Genomic DNA, 23,764 nt, shown 5'->3' on the forward strand with positions numbered 1-23,764 from the left:
CAGAGAAAGAACTGTAGGAGTCAGATGCAGATCAAAGTATACCATCTTTTACATTAGTTTATTTACAGTTTGGTCATATAAATACATATTTATTTATGTGGCCAATGTAGAAGTAAAAAAAAAAAAACACCCAGCAAAATGTAGAATGGGCTGTCCTTGAAGGTGATGGGCTCTTCCTTATTGACAGCTTTCAAGTCAGGGCTTCCAACATTTCTGAGTCTTCTTCATCCTGAAAAAACCCTAACTAGATCCTACACTCCCTTCAAGGTGTCACCTACATGCCTTTTCTCTTTCCCGGCCAAACTTCCAGGAAAAGCTGTCTACACTCATTATTTCTTCTTCTCATTCCTTGTACTCTGGCAATCTGGCTTCCAACCTCATCACTGTTTTCTGCAGTTACCAATGATCTCTTAACTGGGAAATCCAATGACCTTTCTCAATTTTTGTCCTTAATAACTAAAACAATTGATCCTGTTTCTCTCTGTTTCTCTTCTTGATAACTTTCTCCTTTCTGGGTTTCTGTGCCATAGCTTTTTCTTGGTTCTTCTCCTACCTATTTGACTAATTCTCAGTTCTCTTTGCCAGCTCACCATGCATATCATGCCCCACAAATTATAGATTTACCCCAAACTCTGTCCTGGACTCCCTTCTCTGTTCCCTCTATACTCTCACTTGGTGACCACATCCAGATCCCGTGAGTTTAATTATAACTGCTCTCTTGCTGCTACCTCCCATCTCTCTCCTGAATAACCACATCACAACTGCCTGTTGGACATTTGGAATGGAATGACTTATAGACGTCCCAAATTCAACTTTTCCAAACCCTATTTATTATTTTTCTTCCCCAAACCCATTCCTCTTCTGACCTTCTTGGTTTCTGATGAAGGCCCCTCACCCTTCCAGTTGGATTTCAGTTGTAGCTCCTCATCTCACTCATCCCATGTATCCAGTCGGTTGCCAGATTTTGTCATTTCTCCCTCCAGAGCACCTCTCACAAATGTTATCTCATCTGATCCTCACAAGTATTCTGGGAAATAAATTTTATCTTCCCCATTTTATAGATGAAGAAACTGAGGCAGACAGAGGTTATTTCCCCCATTTTACAGATGAGGAAACTGAGGCAGACAGAGATTAAGTGATGTGTCCCTTTCTCTCCACTCAAGCAACCACAAACATAGTTCGAGCCATCATCTTTTGCTTGGACTTCTGCAGTGACCTTCAAGTTGGGCTCCCTGCCTCAAGTTTCTTCCCACTCCCATTCATCCTCCACCCTTCTGACAAAACGATTTTCTCTAAGCAGAGTTCCTACCATGTTGCTCCCCTACTCAGTAAACTCCAGTGGCTCCCTTTTACTTCTGGGATTAAATATAAAGATCTTCCCAACCTGGCCCCATCCTACCTTTCCAGACTTATACATTATTTCCCTTCAGGCATTCTGTGGTCCAACGAAACTGCTCTTTCTTCCTTCTCTGGGCCTCTGCATTGGCCGTCCCTTTTACCAAAAATACTCACTTTCTTTACTTTGAGCATTTAGAATCCAGAGGCTAATCCACTTCTACCTGAAGCTTTTCCTGGTCTCCCCAGATGCTTCCCCACCCAACCCCAAAATTTTCTTGCATTTATTTTAAGCGTGTGTACATATGTGTGCATATACACATACTACACATACCTACAGTTCATAAGCATACTTGGGGAGACTATATATATATGTATATATGTATGTATGAGTGTGAGTTTGGGGTGTAAGGATGTTTAAGGAGGACTAGTACCACTGATACGAGGGCTTGCTGAGCCCTTTTAAGAGCTGCTCATCCTCCTTTGGTGTCTACCTTCCCCCTACTCTCTCCCAAGCTATCACCTGTGGCTCCAAGAAGCTGTAGCATGCATGGTGATCACATTCCTGGCAAAACCTTCTTGACAGATAGGCCAAGCCAGGCTGAAGCTAGCAGACAGGCTACAAACATGTTGGCGAGTTGGGGGAGTGTCTACCCCAAGCATGCAAGGACTTCCCCAGTTGGAATGGGCAGATAGGAGAATTTGTTCCAAAGCCCACAAAGGTGGCTGAAGCGGAGAGCTTAGAGCTTGGTTAGACATGGAGGATGCCAAGGTCACCCACGGCATCCAGGGCCATCACCAGGTGTTCTGACTTTTTATTTTGTTAGTGGACTTTGAAGACTCTGGAAGAGGGAATGAGGTTGATGACGTGCGACTCTGCCTCATCGAAATCCATTTCATGCACAAGTCAACAATAAGCCCCTGATGTCTTCGTTCTCTTTCAAAAAAGGATGAGGGCAGCTCAGTAGTTTAGTGGATTGAGAATCAGGCCTGGAGTTGACAGGACCTGGGTTCAAATTTGGCTTCAAACACTTCCTAGCTATGTGATCCTGGGCAAGTCACTTAACCCAATTTGCCAACCCTTGCCTTTCTGTCTTAGAGTTGTTACTGAGACAGAAAGTAAGAGTTAAAAAAACACCAAAGGACAGAGAACAATATATTATATGCGTTAATATGTATATTATATTCATGTGTGTACATATATTTAATATATGCACATATATGTTGCCCTTGAGAACAAACTCACTTTTATTTTATATGAGCTGTGCCAGGATAAAGGAATAAGAATTAAACTTGTGATTTTACCCATTTAGGGAACTCCCAGGTGAGGAAACTTCACCTCCAGATATAGGTGAGCATCTCCTTTGGAGCTGTGAGTCTAGAGCACTGAGATTAATTTGCCCAGGCTCACTCAGCTGATGTGTGCCAGAGACACAATGCAAAGTAGGTTTGCTTGGCTTGGCCTGGCTTGAAGACCAGCTCTCTCTTCATTACTCCATGCTGCCTCTTACCTAGTATATAGTTGGCATTTAATAGGTGCTTGTTTCCCTCCTTCATAATAATAATAATTAGTATTGACATAGCATTTTAGATTTGGAAAGCACTTTACAAATGTTATCTCATCTGATCCTTACAAGTATTCTGGGAAATAAAATTTATCTTCCCTATTTTATAGATGAGGAAACTGATACAGACAGACATTAAGTGACTTGCCCAGGGTCATACTGTCTGAGGTCAGATTGGAACTCAAGTTTCCGTGACTCCAGAACCATTGTTCTACCCACAGTACCACCCATGTCATTAATGATTCATTGAAACTGAGGAAGACTAAGGAATAACCCTGAGCTTCATGACCTGAAACTTCCTTAGGGATCTTTTTTTAAAAATTGATTAAGAAAATGTTTCCATGGTTACATGATTCATGTTCTTTCCCTCTCCTCCTCCCACCCCCTCCCATAGCCAATGAGCAATTCCACTGGGTTTTACATGTGTCATTGATCAAGACCTGTTTCCATATTATTAATATTTAAACTAGGGTGATCATTTAGTCTACATCCCCAATCATATCCCCATTGAACCATGTGATCAAGCAGTTGTTTTTCTCCTGTGTTTCTCCTCCCACAGTTCTTCCTCTGAATGTGGCTAGTTTTCTTTCTCCTAAGTCCCTCAGCCTTGCTCTGGTTCATTGCATTGCTGCTAGTAGAGAAGTCTGTTATGTTCAATTGTGCCACGGTGTATATCAGTCTCTGTGTAAAATGTTCTCCTGGTTCTGCTCCTTTCACTCTGCATCAATTCCTGGAGGTCTTTCTAGTTCACATGGAATTCCTCCAGTTCATTATTCCTTTTAGCACAGTAGTATTCCATCACCAACAGATACCACAATTTGTTCAGCCATTCCCCAATTGAAGGGCATCCCCTCATTTTCCAATTTTTTTTGTCACCACAAACAGTGAAGCTAAAAATATTTTTGTACAAGTCTTTTTCCTTATTAACTCTTTGGGGTACAAACCCAGAAATGGTACATATGAGGTGTACATCATTAGAAGGGGACTGGGTAGTATCAGGGGCACATAGCTCTAACCCAGGTCTCCTTGACTCACTAGCGTTAGCCAGAGCCCAAAGCAGAGACTTTCCTTTTGGATGCCAATAGAGGGAAGAGATTCCAAGAAAGGCCTCCCCATGAGAGCCTGAGGTCCTGATGCATGATGGCTCATTGATAGTGGTTTTCTCCCTCCCCAGCAGCCAGGGCTTTAGGGTGAGGGGAAAGCCTATTGTCCCTCTTCCCCGATTCCTCCTCCCCTACTGCTCCCCTTGGAGAACTAGCACGGTGGTTTAGAAGGAACTCCAGATTTGGAGTCAGAAGCCCAGGACTCCATCCTTGCTATCCTAGTAGAGTCACTTCTCTTATGTTGTACCATAGTTTCCTCCTCTATCTGTAAAATGAGGGGATGGAACAGAGGACTTCTGGAAGCCTCTCCAGTCCTGGATCTTGTGGAATTGGAGGCTAGTGAGGGCCCCCAAAACCAGGCCATTCGTTCACTGCTCCCTTGAAGGTGCTCAGGACATTTAACCTAGAGAGGTTAAGGATGGAGTTGGGGCGGGGGAATAGGGTGAGGACATCAGTGTCCTCAAGTATTTAAAGGGGTCGCACATGCCTTTGATTTCAGCTTGGACCCAGAAATCAGGAGAAAGAAGAAAGAGCTGGGGTGAGAATCACAGGAGATTCAACTCAAGGGAAAACTTCAGTGGGCCATTGCTCTAAAGCCAGAAAGGACCCCAGGGGCCAACTAGTTCAACCCCCTCATTCGACACATGAGGAAACTGAGGTCTATAAGGGGAGAAGCAACCTGCCCAAGAGTATGTAGGGAAGAAATGGTAGAGCCAGTATTCGAGTTGGGGTCCTCCAATGCTAGTGTCCTAACCTCAAGACTCCTTGATTCCAGGGCCATTGTTTGATCTACTGTGCCACCCTCGTTGTGCCACTCTGCCCCTCTTAACAGTTAGAGTTGTCCTGAAGGGTAAGGGTCTCTCTGGGGAGGTAGGGAGTTGCTCGGTCAGAGGCTGGATAACCACTTGTGACAGATGTGTTGGAAGGGATTGCAGGTCCAGTTTGAAAAAGATGCCCTATGACCTCCCCTAATACCACCTCTGAGACTGTACAGTGCTATGATCATAGACTCCCCCACCCCTTCCCTAGAGCCTCTCTCCTGGGGGTGATGGGCCCTCGTGGAGTAAGGGGCCCAGCTGGGAAGGAAGACTGGCACTTTCCCTTGGGAAGGAAGGGGGCACAGCTCCCTATGTCACCAGGCGCCCCTAGGGGCTAGGCGGGGGTGGAAGGACGAGACCCAGGCCGTGGGAACACTGCGGTTTCCGTCCAGGATTAAAATTAGCCCTGATGATAAATTTAGTACCAACCCCAGAACTGAGACTGGACTCCAGCCTTGTCCCTCCCACCTCCGGGCCCTTGGCTTCCCCAGGCATAGTTTGAAGAGTCCTGGGCTTGGGAATAGGAGATCTGGGTTCAAATCACAGTTCTGCTGCTTACCTCCTTATTCGTATTGGAAGCCTGTCCCTTATTTAGAGACTTTTGGTGATGGGCAACTCACTACTCTGATTTTGGCCATTCCACAAGAAGGGTTCTGAGGTCCCTTCCCTCTTGGGACGCTTGTGTGACCTTAAGAAAAGTCAATGAGCCTGATTTCTCATCTCTAAAATGAGAGTTGGATTAGATGACCCGAAGGGCCTTCCCAACTCTAATATTCTATGACCCTTATGAGAGGTGGACGGAACATGCTACAGAGGAAAGAGTCTCCCAGGACTTCTTTCCACCCCTTCAAGACCCCCAGCCTTCTCGTATGCGGAAGGTAAATAAAGGTCTACAAATCCCATCAGCCCCTCTTTCCCAAAATACCCAAACAAACTCGAGTTAGCTGGTTCCCAAACTGGCTAAAGCTTGGTGAGATGATGCTTTCTCCTTCCACCCCCTCTGCTTCTCTCACGCTACCCAGATGACTCCATTTAGACATTATGGTGGCTGGTCCCAGCTCTGCTTCCGGAGTCTACCCATATATTTAGCTTCTGTGGGTGGCAGTTGGAGGGGAGGTGAAAAAATTATAACTGCCCTCCAACCCAAACATCATAAAGAACTTCCCCCCTATTTTGTTGACTGTGTGACCTTGGGTAAGTCACTTCCACTGACTTCCAGCCTCTGCTTGGGGACTTCTCTTAATGGGGAACTCTTTATCTATCAAGACAGTCTATCATATTTGGGTAGCCCTAATTTTAGAGACTTTTTTCTGATATTGAACAATTGAACAGAATATAGCTTTTGTCTGTTGTTCTATGGTTAGCCTTTAGGGGTCAAAACTAACCCCCTCTTCAAGTAACAGTCCTTCAAATACTTAAAAACAATTATCACCACCACCCCAGTTTCCTCTTCTTTCTAAACATCTTCAGTCCCCTAAGCCACTGTCCTATAACAAGTTCTCCTCATCCTTCTGATCGTGCGCCTCTCCCCAGCATGCTCCAGTTGTCACTGCTCTTCCTAACAAGGGGCCCTCAGAGCCGAACTCAATACTTCAGAGCCAAGGTAGAGGGGAAGAGGACCCCCACTTCTATCCTTCTGGGCTCTGGACCTTTCTAAATGCAGCTTAGCATGGCTGTGGCATATGCTGGACTCACATTGAGCTGGCAGTCTGCCAAAATCTGCAAGCCTTTATTCCGAGAACAGGCCTGCTCCATCTTTAAAATGAAGGGATTGGACTTTGTGAGCTGGAAAATCCCGCACACTTCTGACATCTAAGGCATTCTGGGTTCTGACAGCCCTCCCAGCTCTGACATTCTCTGTTCTAAGCTCCCTCCCAGCTCTGACATTCTCTGTTCTAAGCTCCCTCCCAGCTCTGACATTCCCTGTTCTAAGCTCCCCCCCCCCAGCTCTGACATTCTATGTTTCATGTCCCAAGAGCCCCTTGGGTGACATCCTTTGTTCCTTTTTGTTTGTTTGTTATTGGGTGGCATTGCTAAGCAGATAACCAGACCCTGAAGAGGAATGGGGGCAGGGCAGAGGTGGATCCTGGGTAGATCAGTTTTGCTCCTGGAAATAGGTTTAGATCAACACTTTATACCAGATACCCCCCAATAAGCTCCAAATAGACACATAACGTAAATATTTTAAAATCCCATCTTTCTTTTTTAATAGAAGAAAGGAAAAGGGAGTACCTTTCACTTTTGCTCAGGAGACAGACCCATTGCATGGCCGTGAATGATTTGAAAGGCCTTCAGCTTACCCAGCCCTCTCTTTTCCTCTCTGTAGCCTGTGCCCAGATCAAACCATGGGAAGGAAAAAAATCCAGATTTCCAGAATTCTAGATCAACGAAACCGTCAGGTAAGGAGGTAGAAGGAGGGAGAAGAAGCCACTTCTGGCTTCCAGGGAGGCTGGAGTTTTCAGCCTCCCCATTACCTGGGAGGGAGACAGGGGAAGGACCATCATCTCCATTTTACAGTTGGAGACACTCAGCAGTAGAGAAAGGAAGTGATTTACCCAAGATCTGGCAGCAAGTTATTTGGTCTCCTGCCTCTTAGGCCAGAGATTTATCTCTAACACTCCCGTCCTTCCTCTCTGCCTCAGGATGGGCAATGACAAAATCTGTCCTGGCTTTCAAAGGAATCTGTGTCTCACAGAGACCCAAAGAGGGCACAGAGGATTTTTTTAAACTCTTATTTCTATCTTAGAATCTATACTGAGTGTTAGTTCCAAGGCAGAAGAGCAATAAGAGCTAGGCAATGGGGGTTAAGTGATTTATCCAGGAAGTGTTTGAGGTCACATTTGAACCCAGGACCTCCTATCTCCAGGTCTGGTTCTCTATCCACTGAGCCACCTAGCTGCCCCAATACAGGGGCTTTTCAAGAGATCAGGACAACTCACTCAGAGGCTGGGAAAATTAAAGCCCAGAGAAAAGAATTCGTTTGCTTATGGCCTCAGAGTAGGTCGGTAGCAGAACCAGGACTAAAACACAGGGTATGGTCATGGGAGCTCCAGAGCACAGAAGGAGATGTTTAAAGATCTGAAAGTTGGAGTAGGGAGCAGCTAGGTGGCTCAGTAGATAGAAAGCCAGACCTAGAGACAGGAGATCCTGGGTTCAAGTCTGACCTCAGATACTTTCTAGCAGTGTGACCCTGGGCAATTCATTTAATTCCCATTGCCTAGCCCTTGCCATTCTTCTGCCTTGGAACCAATATTTAGTATTGATCTAAGACAGAAGATGAGGGTTTTTATTTTTTTTAAATATATTCCTTTGTCTTGAAAAGTGTATGGCACATAGTAGGTGCTTAATAAATGCTTTTTGATCAATTGATTGGCTCAACAGGCATCCTTCACTGAAATATAAATGCTCCTGAATGAGTGGCACTTGGATATTAGTGGATTTAGGATTAATCAACTCAGTTGAATTCAACGAATATTTGTTTAGTATCTGCTATGTTCTAGCACTGTACTAAGCTCTGGGAGTATAAAGGAAAAAAATGGGTTTATACTCTACAATTAATTTGTAAAGATTTCCTTTCTAAAAGCAAGATGAAATTAGTGCACCTAAGGCACTGGAACTTGGATTGGGTGGGGGGGGGAGAAATAAAGGATGATTTTATGGCATAGGACATTGCCTTGTGAGGACCTTTGTTCAACACCAGGGAACTGGTTAGCAGTGGGCAGAAGAACAGAGAAAACAAAGAAACTGTTATCAAAGCTCAGCTTTGCTGATTTCACAGTGTAGCATCCTTATGGTGCTTTCAGTGGTTATGGTGCTTTCAGTGGTTATGGTGGCTTCAGTGGTTGTCACAGACTAAGATTTTAAAAACTTAAGAATTGCCATACTAGATCCCCTGTGTTTCCTCTAGCCCAATAGTCTATCTCTAAGGCATGTGGGGACATAAGAGTCAGGGCTATTCTCCTTGACTAAAATAGGTAGAAAAGACAAGATTCCATTCTGATTTTGCTTGTTAATTATGAAAAATCATTTGAGTATAGCAAGATACCTTCTTAAAGGCTATCTTCCAATAAAAATAAGTATCACTTATCCATTCATTAAAATCATTCAATATTTCTTGAAAGACAGAACAATAAAAACAACCTGATTCAGAGACACTGAAATATCAGATAAGGTCAAAAATGGAAAAAAAAAATATGTTTGGTAAAGGTGTTTGATATTGTGATAGAGGAAGTCTACCACAGAGTCCAAGTTGAGTCAAGATTCACTTTGGATTGTGAGATCTTTACACATTTTAGTTTGTGGATATTTTTCTGGGTTCAGGCCCCCTAACATTGCAGAGTATCCTGGAAGAGCTATATAACCATTCAAAAGAGTTTGACCTGACCATTCACATAAGAAAGACCTAGAAGAAGATGAATGTCTATTGCCCAGATCATGATAGTTGGATGAATAAACTACAGAACTCACCCATTAGTATGCATATCTGGAGCAGACATTGTAAATGGATAACATATTGGATTCAGAATTAAGCAGGAGGTGAATAAACTGGATTGCCTTCAGGGATTGCAAAGCTCCTTTAATGATCCAAAACTTCCCCAAGAAATAAGGGTCCATCTTTTCAATATTTTATTTTATGAGTATTATTTACATATCTATGACATGGAACACCACAATCTCCATACAAGTGAAAATGAATATCCCAATGGAGAAACACATAGATGGTGGGTATGAATAAATTGCCATATATAACCAGCATAGAAGAATGTAAGTAAGAGATGTTATTGGGAAAATGAATGATCATAAAAGAAGAAGAACTGGTCATATATCGAGGGTGAGTGTTAAAGTATTCCCTCCCTCCCCCATGTTGCTACCAGAAGGTTGGGACTTTTTANTATATATATATATATATGTATGTATACATACATATAGTAATCTGTACAGAGAGACAGAATGTCCCATTGATGAGATCATAGATTAACCAAAATATGAAAGTATAGTCATCTTTTTCTCATCCCCAACTATATTGCAAGTTCCTTAGTGCAAGCACTTTGTGTTATATAAATTTTGTTTCTTTCCAATGATCTAATAGAGTATTCTGTGCATATAAAAGGCACCTAATAAATATTTTTGTAAAGGAGAGGAAAGAGCCCAGAACTTTATTAATTTTTTCTTAGATAAAAAAAATTACATGGAGAAACTATTTTTTGACAATTTTTATCTGACATTTTGTGATTCAGATTTTTTCTCTCTATGTGTCTCTCTCTTTCTGTCTCTCTGTCTCTCTGGCTGTGTCTGTATCTGTGTTTGTGTCTCTGTCTGTCTGTGTCTGTGTCTCTGTCTCTCTCTGTCTCTGTGTCTCTGTCTCTATCTGTCTCTGTCTCTGTCTCTGTCTGTCTCTCTCTCCCTCCCCTCCATGAGATGGTAAATAGCTTGATATATACCAGGGCTTTAATGCAATACCTATTTCCATATTGCTCATGCCATGACTAAAGATGCATATACATCACATATCTAGTAAAAAACTGACAGAGGAAATAAAGTGAAGAAGTGGCATACTTTGATTTGCAATCATATCCAGGACTTTATTCTTATGATTAATGTTATCAGCCAAAGAATGAGGTATTGGGGACAACTAGGTGGCTCAGTGGATTGAGAGACAATCCTTGAGAGGGGAGGTCTTGAATTCAAATCGCACTCAGACAATTTCTAGCTGTGTGATCCTGGGCAAGTCACTTACCCCCCACTGCCCAGCCCTTACCATTCTTCTGCCTTGGAATCAATATACAATATTGATTCTAAGACAAAGGATAAGATTTTCCTTTCTTTTCTTCCTTCCTTCCTTCTCTCTCTCTCTGTCTCTCTTTCTTTCTTTTCCTTCTTTCTTCCTCCTTCCCTCCCTTCCTTCCTCCCTTCCTTCTCTCTCTCTCTCTCTCTTTCTTTCTTTCTTTCTTTCTTTCTTTCTTTCTTTCTTTCTTTCTTTCTTCCTTTCTTTCTTACCAATTACATGTAATAACAAATTTCCACATAAGTTTTTGCAAGTTATATGATCCCTCCCTTCTTCTCTCCCCACTCCTGGGGCTGGCAAGCAATTCCATCTGGGTTATACATGTATTATCACATAAAAACATTTCCATTTTAGTATTGCTGCTGAGACGAAAGGTAAGGGTTTGAAAAAGAGAGATCTGGGGAGCTTGGGGGCAGATGGGAGGGGGGAGTCCAACGTTCTTAGCCCATTAAGACACTCTCATAAAGAGGGTCTTTATGACAACCCTGACAGAGTGAAACCCGTTAGAGAAAGAAAGGGCAAGTTTGAGATTCCCAGAGGTTCTTGGGAGGGACCCAAGTGCCCCAGCCAGGGACCCCCATTGAACAAGCAGAACAAGCCACTCAGGGGTGAGCCTGCCTCTCTCTCCTCATCCGTGTGTCTGGGCTGCAGGTGACCTTTACCAAGCGGAAGTTTGGGCTGATGAAGAAGGCCTATGAACTGAGCGTTCTCTGCGACTGTGAGATCGCCCTCATCATCTTCAACAGTGCCAACCGCCTGTTTCAGTACGCCAGCACCGACATGGACCGTGTGCTGCTCAAGTACACCGAGTACAGTGAGCCCCACGAGAGCCGCACCAACACAGACATCCTCGAGGTGACTCAGTGCCTGCCCCTCTGGACCCGGGAGGCGAGATGGAAGGTCTCTAGTGGCCCCTCAAGCCTCCGTGGTCCATGTTCTCAGCATCTCCTCATCTCTGACACTATTCCCAGCTCTGATGCTGGATTCTAAGAGTCTCTCCACTCTTTGTTCTAAGGTCACTCTAGCTCTAACATTCTGGGTCTCATTCAGCTCCAACATTCTCTGTGCTATGATCCCTTTAAATCCCTTCTGGATTCTAAAATCCCTCCCAGTGCTAACAAGTCCTAAAGTCTCATTCAACTTTTTTTAACCCTTATCTTATGCCTTAGAATACTGATTCCTAGGCAGAAAAGTGGTTAAGGGCTAAGCAATTGGGGTTAAGTGATGTGTCCAGACTTGCATAGCTAGGAAATATCTGAGGTCCGATTTGAACCCAGGATCTCCCATCTCCAGGTCTGGCTCTCAATCTACTGAGCCACCTGACTGCCCCACTATAATTTTTTTGATTGATCTGGGCTACTTACAATTCTTACCTCCCAAGCCCAAGACAGGTAACCTTGGTTGCCACATCTTGCCCTCCATGAGACTAGGACTTCTCCCTCAGACTAGGGGATCCCCTCTGGCAGGACCAGTGTCTTCTTCCTTAGTCCTGAGGCTCCCAGACTCATTGTCCCAATGAAGGACACTGTCTATAAGGGGAGATGGCATCTGATGAAACCTTGAGCCCAGGAGAACCCCAGATCGAGATGGGTGGTAGGGTCTTCCCTGCCAATGGGGCCATATCATATTGTGTCTTTTCTCCTTAGACCCTGAAGCGGAAAGGGCTTGGCCTAGAGAGTCAGGAGTTGGAGCTGGATGAGGGGCTGGTGGAGCCTGGGGAGAAGCTACGGCGTCTTGGGGGTGATGGAGCTGATTTAGCCTTGATTCGACCCAGGTTTTATGTGAGTATCTCCTCTCTCAGCTGAGCTTCCTCTTTTTATTTATTTTTCTTTTCTTTTAAAAACTCTTATTTTCTGTCTTTTAAAAAATAATCATTACCTTTTGTCCTAGAATCAATACCGTGTATTGATTTCAAGGCAGAAGAGTGGTAAGGATTAGGCAAATAGGTTAAGTGCCCATGGTCACACAGCTCGGAAATGTCCAAGGACAGATTTGAACCCAAATCCTCCCAACTCCAGGCCTAAAGCTCCCTCTACTGTGCCACTCAGCTGTCTCTGAATCTCCTCTTTTTAAAATCCTCCTCCCATGGGAAAGGATCTCTTTGTACAAAAAAATATTTGTGGTGACAAAGAATTGGAAACTAAAAGGGTCCCTCAATTGGGGAATGGCTGAACAAAATGTGGTATATGATGGTATTGAAATACTATTGTGCTGTAATGAATGATGAACAGGATGATTTCAGAAAGGCCTAGAAAACCCTATGTGAACTGATGCAGAATAAAATGAACAGAACCAGGAGAACATTGTACACAGTGACTAAAAATACTGTGGAATGATCAAATGTGATAGACTTTGCTACTAACAGCAATACAATAATCCAGGACAATTCTCTTATTTTTATTTTTATTTTTAAAATATTTTTCCATGTTTACATGATTCATTTTCTCTTCCTTCCCTCTTCCCTCCTCCCCTCTGGGAGCCAACAAGAAATTCCACTGATTTATACAAATGTTATCACTTGATACCTATTTCCATATTATTCATTTTTGTAATAGAGTAATCTTTTAAAACCAAAACCTCAAGTCCTGTACCCATATAAAAAAGTTATAAGTGATAAGTCATATGTTTTTCTTCTGTGCTTCTATTCCCATAGTTCTTTCTCTAGATGCGCATAGCATTCTTTCTCATAAGTCCCTTGGGATTGTCCTGGATCATTGCATTGCTACTAGTAGCAAAGTCCATTACGTTGAATAGTTGCACAATGTTTGCCTTTCTGTGCAAAAAAAAAAAACACACACACACACAATGTTTTCTTGGTTCTGCTCATTTCACTCTGCATCAGTTCACGGAGGTTCTTCCAGTTCATATGGAAATCCTCCAGATCATCATTCCTTACAGCACAATAGTATTCCATCACCATCAGATACCACAATTTGTTCAGCCATTCCCCAACTGAGGGACACCCACTCATTTTCCAAAATTTTGCCACCACAAAGAGTGCAGCTATAAATACTTTTGTACAAGTCTTTTCCCCTATTATTTCTTTGGGGTACAAATTCACCAGTGATATGGCTGGATCAAAGGGTAGGCAATCTTTTAAAGCAATCCAGGACAATTCTGAGGGACTTAAGAAAAAGAATGCTATCCACCTCCAGAGAAAGAACTGTGGGAGTAAAATGCAGAACAAAACACAGGATTTATCACTTGTTTATTTGGGTTTATGATTTGGAGTTTTGGTTTTATAAGATTATTCATTTACAGAAATGAATAATATGGAAATATGTTTTGTGTGATAATACATGTAGAACCCAGTGGAACTGCTTGTCTGCTCCAGAAGGCGGAGGGAAGAGGGGAGGGAGACAACGTGAATCATATAACTTTGGAAAACTTATGTGGAATTGAAATAAAATGCTCCTCCCCTTGATCACATCTGGATCCCCCCTCTCTCATCCTCACATCTGAGTACATGGAAAAAGAACTAAGTTCAAACATTAGCTTCACCCCTTTATTATTATGTGATATGGGCATCCTTTAATTTCTCTGAGCCTCAATTTCTTTATCTGCAAAATAGGACTAATAACTCTTTACACCAAATCTCAAACCTGACCAGTGATTCCTGCCTCCTCTTTGCCCTGCAGTCAGCCACTCCGGCTCTGCCTAGCTCTGACCTGGCATATGGGGCAGTGCCTCCCCCAGGGTCTGGGCCCGAGCCATGTGGACTCGGTGAGGCCACCCCTGGCCAAGGCCGTCCATCCCCCTTCCGTCCTGCTGCATCCAAGGCTGGTCCTCCTGTTGGCCGTTCCCCAGGACCTCTGCCTCCAGGTGAGAGTTGCAGGTGGGTGGCCCCCCCCCCAGCAAGGGCCAAGTAGCAAGGTAGGATGGGGACACTAAGGGCTCCTCTGGGGTCAGGTTGGGGCTAGTTTGGGAGTTCCCAAGATCCTCAGGGTATGAGAAAGGGAGAATAGGCTTTGCTCCCTCTTGTATACTCCCTCCTCTACTCTTCTCTCCTCTCAGTAGGTCTTGGGCACCCACTCTTCTCCCCAGGCAACCTTCCTCGGGCACTGGCCAACAAGACCCCTCCCCCTCTATATCTGACAGCCGATGGCCGGAGGTCAGACCTGCCTGGCAACTTGGCTGGGCCCAGGGCAGGCCTAGGTGCCACAGTGAGTATCTGGGGGCAATAGGGGGGCGTGGTGGGACATGGTCAGTGAGGAATGGGGTATATGGCAAGAACTGGGGGTGGGAGTGATGGGGGAAGCATAGTATGTAACAGAACCCCCACTCTTCCCACAGAGGACCCTCTACGGGAGTCTCCAGAGCCCCAGCCCCATCTCAGCCCCTGGCAATGGTGGTCTCTCCAGCCATGGACTGGGGGCTTTTCCCTTTATTTCTTCTAGCCAGGCAGGTAAGACCAGACACAGACATGGACACAGACACAGACACAGACACAGACACAGACACAGACACAGACACAGACACAGACACAGACACAGACACAGACACAGACACAGACAGACATACACATATCCACACCCCAGTTCCCTGAGCCCCATTTAGAGGAGGATTTCTGAGCTGTGTTCTAGCTGTTGGGAATGGGTGCATAGAATCATCCACACGTACCCGTCAATCCAGGCATTTACTAGGCTCTAAGTCAAAACAGTTTCCTCTAAGGTAAAGGGGGTAAGGGGTCTCGATGGCGCTGGGTGTTAGGGGATGAATCCATGCAGGACTTTGGACTCCTAGCAACAAGATCAGAGCTTGGATTGGAATCTAATTTGTCTCAGGCTCACCCTTCCTCCTCCTGTCTTCCTTCTATCAGTCCAGGGTCTCCCCCTAGAACACACAGTTCCAGCTGACTTTGTCCCCACTCCCTACAGAGTATGGTCATGGAGACCCCTCCCCTCACCCAGGCCTCCTCCAGCCCACGGCTCTGGTCCCCTGGCAGCCCCCCAGGGGGGACAGATCCCCCAGCTCACAGTCACACCTTAGGTGAGTATCCAAGGCCTCAGTGGCTCATCCTCACCCTCCTCATCTCATCTTCAGCCCCAACCTTTCTTATCTCTCCAAGGCTTCCCGCTATAATCCTACCTGGACTTCCCTCTCAGCCCAGGGATGGGGAAACAGGTCTCCAGCTTATCCAGTTCTGTCCCACACTCTTCCCTCTGAAGGGTGCCGCCTCCCACCTCCTACTGGGTGGTGCCCACTGCCCCATGCCGCTTGTGGGGGTGAAACAAGACTACTTCCCACATGTTGGGTGCCCGACTCCCCAGGGAGGATGCACGGATGCTAGGTGCTGACCCTGGGCAAGCTAGCCTGGGTGACGTCTGGGGTCTGGTCCAGCTTGGAATCTCCAGAGATGGCTACAGCTAAGACCTCCCCAGGGCCAGGGCCAGGGCTCACTCAATGTGTTTTTGCTCTTGGCCCCTCAGTGTCCGCCCAGGCTCCAGCTCTGGCCCAGGTCCAGGCGAGGAGGCTCCAGCGGCCCTTGGAGGCTCTCCACCAGCTCCAACCCTCAGCATCAAGTCAGAGCGTGTGTCCCCGGGGGCTGTGCCCCCATTGGAGCGCCCACCATCCCGAGACGACTTCACCAAGAGTTACCAATACTCCCCAGTGGGGCTGGCCAGGCCGGGCCAGCCCCTCCGACGGCTCCATGTGGTGGATGGCTGGCCCAGATAGGGAATGGGCTGGCCCTTCCACCCTAGGGAGACCCCCTGGCCACCTCTCTGGGTGCCCCTCCACCCTCAGGATTCCTGCCTCTCTGTCTGTGTGTCTGTCCCTACCCATAGGGGAAAGATGGAGAAAACCTCCTTCAGGGAGGGGCCTGACCAGTGCAGGGACCCCCACCCTGCACCCTGCATAGAAGGACTTGGGTCCAGTCCAGCACAATCCTAGGCAAAGAGAAGGGTGAAGGGAAGAATGGCAAGGGCAGGCGAAGGTGAAGGTCGGTAGGGGGACCCCTCTAGTGTTTCACTGACTCCCCCAGTCAAAGTTCAAGGCTGGGCTGATCAAAACTAGGGAGATTCAGAATTGGAGCTTCTCCCTGTCCCCCCTGCCCCCCCCCATGATTCAAGGCCTGCCTGGGGCAGTCCCTAACAATTCCCTCTGTCCTCACTTTGGATTTGGCTTCTGTTGGTCTTCTGCGTGCCCACGTGCCCTGTGCCCCATCTCCTGTTCCTCCTCAGGGGTGATCTCGTTCCCCTCTTGTAACCAATAAAAACCAAAAAAGTGCTTGGGAATAAAGACTATCCCAGTCCTCTGCTCCTCCTCCCCAGTCTCCTCTGGGATCCTACATCTCCTGGAGGTGGTCAGGTCAGGCATGGAAGAGTAAAGGGCCCCTTGGGGCCAGGGACTTCTGGGAGCTGCTCTCTGTGCAGTGACCATTAAAACCCAAAACTCCTCTCTCTGGGGCAGAATCTTGACTCAGCTATCCATTAACCAAGACCCTGATCAAGCCACTCCTCTTTAGGTCTCAATTTCCTCTTCGGTAAATGGGGGAGGGGGTGGAGGGCCAGAAGGGGTGGATGGGATGGCCTTTGATGCTCTGATGCTCTGGGCCCAGAGATGGGAGGTCCTAGGTTCAAATCTGGCCTCAGACCCTTCCTAGCTGTGTGACCCTGGGCAAGTCACTTAGCACTCATTGTTTAGCCCTTACCATTCTTCTGTCTTAGAGCTGATACTAAGACAGAAAGTAAGAGTTAAAAAACAAAACAAAACAAAACAGGATACATAAAGACAGAGGTAGGAAGAGCAAGACATGAGGGGGAGATAGAGGGTCCTACAGTTTGACTCATACAGGGAGTTAAAAAAGGGGGCAACGTAAGATAAGACTGATAATAAAGACTGGTACCAGATGGGAGAAAGTCTGGAATGCCAGAAAGGAGTTTGACATTTTTACACAAGAGGCAATAAAGTCCCAGATTTGGGGAAGAGAGCAGTAAGTCAGCCAGATTTATTCATAAGGAAGATTATTTTGGCACAACATAAAGTTTGGATTGGGAAGGGGAGGGAGCATGGAGGCAAGAAAATAGGAGAATCCCATAATCAGTTCTTCTTTCCTTCCTTCCTTCCTTCCTTCCTTCCTTCCTTCCTTCCTTCCTTCCTTCCTTCCTTCCTTCCTTCCTTCCTCTCTTCCTCTCTCTCTCTCTCTCTCTCTCTCTCTCTCTCTCTCTCTCTTTCTTTCTTTCTTTCTTTCTTTCTTTCTTTCTTTCTTTCTTTCTTCTTTCTCCTTACCTTCTGTCTTAGAATCAATACTGTGTGTTGGTCCCATGGTAGAAGATCAGTAAAGGCTAGGCAATGGGAGTTAAGTGACTTGCCCAGGGTCACTCAGCTAAGAAGTGCCTGAGGCTAGATTTGAAACCAGGACACTCCCATCTCCAGGTCTGGCTCTCTTATCCCCTGAGCCACCCAGCTGCCCCACTGAGGGCTTTCTTGAATTAAGACAATGGTTTTCAACCTTTTTGGTCTCAGGACCCCTTTCACTGAGGACTCCCCTCAAAGAGTTTTTGTTATGTCTTAGTAGTATTATGAAATAGTTTTGAGCTTGTAGATCCCCTGAAAGGGTAGAAGGGCCCCCCAGAGGTCTCCAGCCTGCACTTTGAGAACCTCTGTGTTAGGAAGATGGAGAGGAAGGATTAGAGAGAAATCAGGAGCTGAGCTGAATGAGGGTAAGATCACTAGAGCCTTGTCTAGGACTCTGCTTTTCCAGGGAGCAACGTCACTACCCACAACTGTTATTCACCTAAGGATAGAAGGAGGGACATTCCAGGGAGTCAGTGGGGTGGCCTTGAAATAAGGGGCAGACAGAGACATCAAGATTGAGCAAAGAGATGCTGATCCATCATACCAAAATACGTACATACATACAAAAACCAGACCAATTCCCAGGAAGCCTGGAGATGGTCAATGGGTTGGGAAGTAGTTTTTTCCCATGAACCATCAGGAGAAAACACATAAACATCAGGGATGAGGACTGGGCTGTTTCCCAGAGAAAGCCCTGCTCTCCTAAACATCATTTTCCAGTAGAGGGTGGGATCTTCAGAGGCTCCGCAGCACACTCTGCTGGGAGAAAAAGGGTATTTCAGGGCCAGAGCCCTCCGGGGAGCAAGAACCAAGCTGGACCTTGCATCAACTTCCTCCAGGGCATCTTCAGGGTCTCCCCCTCCATCCCCCTCTAGAGAAGGGGTTCTTAATGTTCTTTGTGTCATGGACCCCTTTGGCATTCTGGAGAAACCTATGGATCCCTTCTCAGAATGTTTTTCTTTACTGTCTTAAATTTTTTAAAATTAATTTATTAATTTAAAATATCTTTCCATGGTTACATAACTCATGTTCTTTCTATCCCCTCCTCCTCCCCCACTCTCAGAGCCAACAAGCAATTCAGAATAATATTTTTAAATACAAAAACTTAAATATGATTATCAAGGAAACCAATTAAATTTAAATAGCTATCAAAAACACATATTTTGGTGGTGTGGCTACATGGCTCAGTGGATAAGAGAGTTAGGCCTGGAGACCAGAGTGTCCTGGGTTCAAATCTGTCCTCAGATATGTCCTAGTTGTATGACCCTGGGCAAGTCATTTCACCCCAGTTGTCTAGCCCTTACTGTTCCTCTGTCTTGGAACCAATAGATATTATTGATTCCAAGACAGAAGGTAAGGGTTTATAATATATATATACATACACACACATACATATTTATTTATTTGTTTGTTTGCTTATTTATTTAAATCCCAAGTTCATGGACCTCAGGTAGAGAATCCCTCCTATTGAGTCACCACCCCAAAGCCCAATCTTGATCAATTCTCTTCCCTTACTTAAAGAAAAGGGGGGCAGCTGGGTAGTTCAGTGGATTGAGAGTCAGGCCTAGAGACAAGAGATCCTGGGTTCAAATATGGCCTCAGACACTTCCTAGCTATGTGACCCTGGGAAAGTCTCTTAACCTCCATTGCCTAGTCCTTACTGCTCTTCTACCTTAGAATCAATACAAAATATTGATTCTAAGATAGAAGGTAAGGGTTAAAAAAATGAAAAAACAACTCTTGCTTCTATCTTAGAATTAATACCAAATAATGGAACAGAAGAGTAGTAAGGGCTAAGCAACTGGAGTTAAGTGACTTGCCCAGGGTCACACAACTGGGAAGTACCTGAGAATATATTTGAACCTAGGATCTTCATCTCTAGACCTGATTCTCTAACCACTGAGTCTCCTAGCTGCTCCCTTCCCCCACACACACACACTTTCCATGGTTCCCCATTGTCCATAGAAAAAAGTCCAACCTTACCAACTTGGCATTGGAGGCTTTCCTAAATCTGTCTCTTGATGCCTTTTCCAAATTTATCTCAAAATGCTCTCCTTCATGGACCCTTTAATGATTGGCTTTGCCTACAGGACAGGTCCTTCATGTAACCCATGGGAAAAATGAGGACCAGAAAAAGTGATTTCCCGAAGGCACATGACACATTCTTGTCAGAACCAGGTCTAGAACTCAGGGCTCCTGCCTCTTCTGGTGGAAACTGATATGGACACTGAATCAGGAGCATAAATGAAGGAGAGATGCCTAAGGCCTTGGACTCAAGAAAGAAATTGGAAGAACCCATCCATCTGAATTCTCAGTAGGTAGCACATTGGGATAGTGTTGGACATGACATGCAGTCAGGAAGATCTGGGTTCAAATCCTATCTCAGATACTTACTAGCTGTGTGATTCTAGGCTAATCACTTAAACTCTCTTAGCCTCAGTTTCCTCATCTGTAAAAGGAGAAGGTTGGACTCTGGTTCTGAAGTCTCTTCCAGCTATGACCCACCTCGCCTCCAATGGGGGTGGAGAAAAGACTTGTGGGAGATGGAATCTGGAGAGGGGGAAGTTGGAATAACAGATATAGATCTAGTTTAAGGTTCAAGAAACACAGATCAAATCCCTCTGTGAAGCTGAGTGGGTCCTCTAGACAGTGCCCAAGAGGTTTGGGCAGAGTAGAAACCCTCAAGAGTCAAGAAAAAATTATCATTCTCATGAGTCACCACAGACAACAAACTTTCCTTAAATCTTCTCCTTTCCTCTTCTTTTTTTCTTTAACCCCTTACCTTCCATCTTAGAATCAGTACTACGTATTGGTTCCAAGGCAGAAGAGTGGTAAGGGCTAGGCAATGGGGGTTAAGAGACTTGCCCAGGGTCACACAGCTAGCAAGTGTCTGAGGCCAGATTTGAACCCAGGACCTCCTATCTCTGGGCCTGGATCTCAATCCACTGAGCCACCCAGCTGCCCCCTTCTTTCTTCTTCCAACACCTCAAACCACCAGAAGCCTTAGCATCCCTCTCCAGAATGAACTACACCTCATCTCATGCTCCAAGATACATTGGGCCAAGAGGAGAAGTAGGCATCCACTACCACTTCTAAACTCCCTTTGAGATGCCACCACCCATTGAGCTGCCCTCCTTTGAGGTTGCCACCACCAAAATATATTGCTGCTCTTCAGTGGGTATTCAGACCCTCCATGATCCCATTTGAGATTTTCTTGGCAAAGATTTGCTGAATGGTTTGCCATTTCCTTCTCCAGCTCATTTTACAGATGAAGAAACTGAGTTAAGTGACTTGCCCAGGTTCACACAGCTAGTTAAGTGTCTGAGACCAGACTCGAACTCATGAAGATGAGTCTTCCTGACTCTCAGCCATGAACTCTATCCATTGCACCACCTGGCCTACCTCCAGAGATATTACCCTATGCTGATACTGGTGTCAGTCACTTGCCGTCTGATAGCTCCTTTCCCCCCTTTCTCCCTTCCGACTCACAGTCTTCCTTTTCCCCCTCAGCCCAGCCCTTAAACATACGAGGTGACGCCCCCCCCCCAGCATCCTGGCTTCTCAGCGTACCAACCTCCACTGTTTCCTGGATCTAAATCTTGCCTCCACTCCAGTCACGCCCAGGGATAACACGTCCTTCCTCTCTCCATCAATCATACGTGTATTCCTTCTGTGGTTGAGAACTCTGATTCCTTCACATCTGGCCATCATTAATGCTGTCATCTCACCCCGTGCCTCAGTCCTAAATCTCTTATTCCTCTTCACTGTACTCTGTGGTACTTCCACCCCCCAGGAAGTCCCCAGACCATCGCCATCCTCCTTTCCCCAGCTTTCCTCAGTCTAACCCTAGCCTCCCTCTCCTTCCCAGGACTCTCCTTCACGGGCCCTAGAATAATTGACTTTGGCTCCTAGATAGGCCCTTTTTGTGTGCCCCAAATCCCTTTAGGAGGCAGTCTGGTGAAGCCTGTGGACCCATCCTCACAATGATGAATAAACATAGAGAATGATGTATAGGATAATACAGGAATATATGGGAAAACAGTTGAAACTGTTGAAATATAATTATCAAAATAGCTTTTAAAAAGTTCATGAAGGGGCAGGTAGGCAGCTCAGTAGATAGAGCACCAAACCTGGAGTTGGGAGGTCCTGGGTTCAAATCTGGCCTCAGACACTTCCTAGTTGCGTGACCCTGGGCAAGTCACTTAACCCCCATTGACTAGTACTTACCACTCTTTTGTCTTGGAACCCATACATAGTATGGATTCTAAGATGAAAAGTGAGGGTTAAAAATTTTTTTCATGATGGGACAGTTAGCCAACTCAGTGGATAGAGTGTCAGGACTGGAGTTGGGAGGTTCTGGGTTCGAATTTGGCCACAGGCACTTCCTCGCTGTGTGACCTTAGGCAAGTCACTTAACCTTTTTTCTTCTAGTCCATGCAGATCTTCTCTCAGAACTGATACTAAGACAGTAAAGGGTTTTTGTTTTTGTTTTTTTTTAAGTCCATTAGAAAAGACCTCCTCAGGGACTTATGAGAAAGAAAACTAACCACATTCTGAGGAAGAACTGTGGGAGGAGAAACACAGAAGAAAAACAACTGCTTGAACACATGGGCTGTTGGGGATATTATTGGGGATGTAGACTCTAAACGATAACTCTAGTCCAACTATCAATAATATGGAATCAGGCCTTGATCAAGGATATATGTAAAACCCAGTGGAATTGTGGGTCGGCTAAGGGGAGTTAGGAGGGCTTGGGGGAGAGGGAAAGAACATGAAACACATAACTATGGGAAAATATTCAAAATAAAAAAAATAAATTTAATATAATCAAAAATTTTAAAAAAAGACCTCCTCAGGCTAAGAACCCTATAATCAACCAGTTTAGCCATACCCTGCTCTTAACTCTCGAATCCTTTGTTCCATCCCTCTTCCTGCCTTGCCAGACCCGAAAGCCCTACCATCCACCATTTCTTCTCCTGAGGAGCTACTGAATGTAACTGAAAAAAGTTGTGTTATTGAAGCACGAATTATGTTCTCTAATCTCAGTGGTGCCTCACAGCTGCATACATCACTTCTTCCCTAATTGGCTCTTTTCTCATTCTCCATAGCTGTCATTCTAAACTACCTCTTCTCTCCTCAAGCCTCTCCCTCCCTCCCCCACCATGCTGCCTTGCCCCTAACCTCTCAGTGGAGGCTACCATCCCATACTTCCTTGGGAAAACTGAAGCTATTCTCTTTGAGGTCAACTTCTCTCATACACTCTCTCTCTTTAAAAAAAAAAACAACAAACAAACAAAACTCTTACTTTTTGTTTTAGAATTAATACTAAGTTTTGGTTCTAAGGCAGAACTGTAAGGGATAGGTAATTGGGATTAAGTGACTTGACCAAGGTCACACAGCTAGGAAATGTCTGAGAACAGATTTGAACCCAGGTCCTTCCAACTCCAGACCTGGTATTCTAGCCACTGTGCTACCTAGCTTCCCTTTCTTGCTCTATATTCAAAAAACTCTTTTGCATTATCCCTTATCTTCTTCTCTGATACAGTGACAAAGTGGCCCTTCCCCTCATCAAGATCAACCACTCTGTTTGTATCCTCCATTCCATCCCTTCCAATTTCTTTTAACAACTTGTCCCTTCAGTTTTCTCTTCTATCCTTCTCACCTTTAATCTCTGCCCATCTACATCTCCCAGCCACCTATAAACATGTCCAGGTCTACCCAATTCTTAAAAATCTTTCACCTGGAACAACCTCCAGGAACTGATGCAAAGTGAAAGGAGCAGAAACAGGAGAACATTGTACACAGAGACTGATACACTGTGGTACAATCCATGCAATGATCCAGGACAATTCTGAAGGA

At 45.2% G+C, this 23,764-nt stretch overlaps 1 protein-coding gene across 1 annotated transcript; it reads left to right on the top strand.

Moving 5' to 3' along the window:
- The first annotated feature begins 7,159 nt into the window (after positions 1 to 7,159).
- Positions 7,160 to 16,851, top strand: MEF2B (myocyte enhancer factor 2B). Its single transcript, XM_044658622.1, has 8 exons — positions 7,160 to 7,220; positions 11,258 to 11,461; positions 12,253 to 12,387; positions 14,245 to 14,428; positions 14,624 to 14,769; positions 14,900 to 15,011; positions 15,484 to 15,595; positions 16,036 to 16,851. Exons 1-8 carry the CDS (start codon positions 7,167 to 7,169, stop codon positions 16,280 to 16,282), a joined length of 1,194 nt encoding a protein of 397 aa, XP_044514557.1. The 5' UTR covers positions 7,160 to 7,166; the 3' UTR covers positions 16,283 to 16,851.
- Positions 16,852 to 23,764: the final 6,913 nt, after the last annotated feature.

This window comes from Gracilinanus agilis, chromosome 1 (genome assembly GCF_016433145.1).
Source record: "Gracilinanus agilis isolate LMUSP501 chromosome 1, AgileGrace, whole genome shotgun sequence".
Taxonomy (NCBI): Eukaryota; Metazoa; Chordata; class Mammalia; order Didelphimorphia; family Didelphidae; genus Gracilinanus; species Gracilinanus agilis.

Coding starts and splice junctions, on each gene's coding strand:
- MEF2B (XM_044658622.1), top strand. CDS start 7,167: ATGGGAAGGAAAAAAATCCAGATTTCCAGAATTCTAGATCAACGAAAC. Junction 11,462..12,252: donor CCAACACAGACATCCTCGAG/GTGACTCAGTGC, acceptor TTTTCTCCTTAG/ACCCTGAAGCGGAAAGGGCT. Junction 14,429..14,623: donor CCCAGGACCTCTGCCTCCAG/GTGAGAGTTGCA, acceptor TCCTCTCAGTAG/GTCTTGGGCACCCACTCTTC.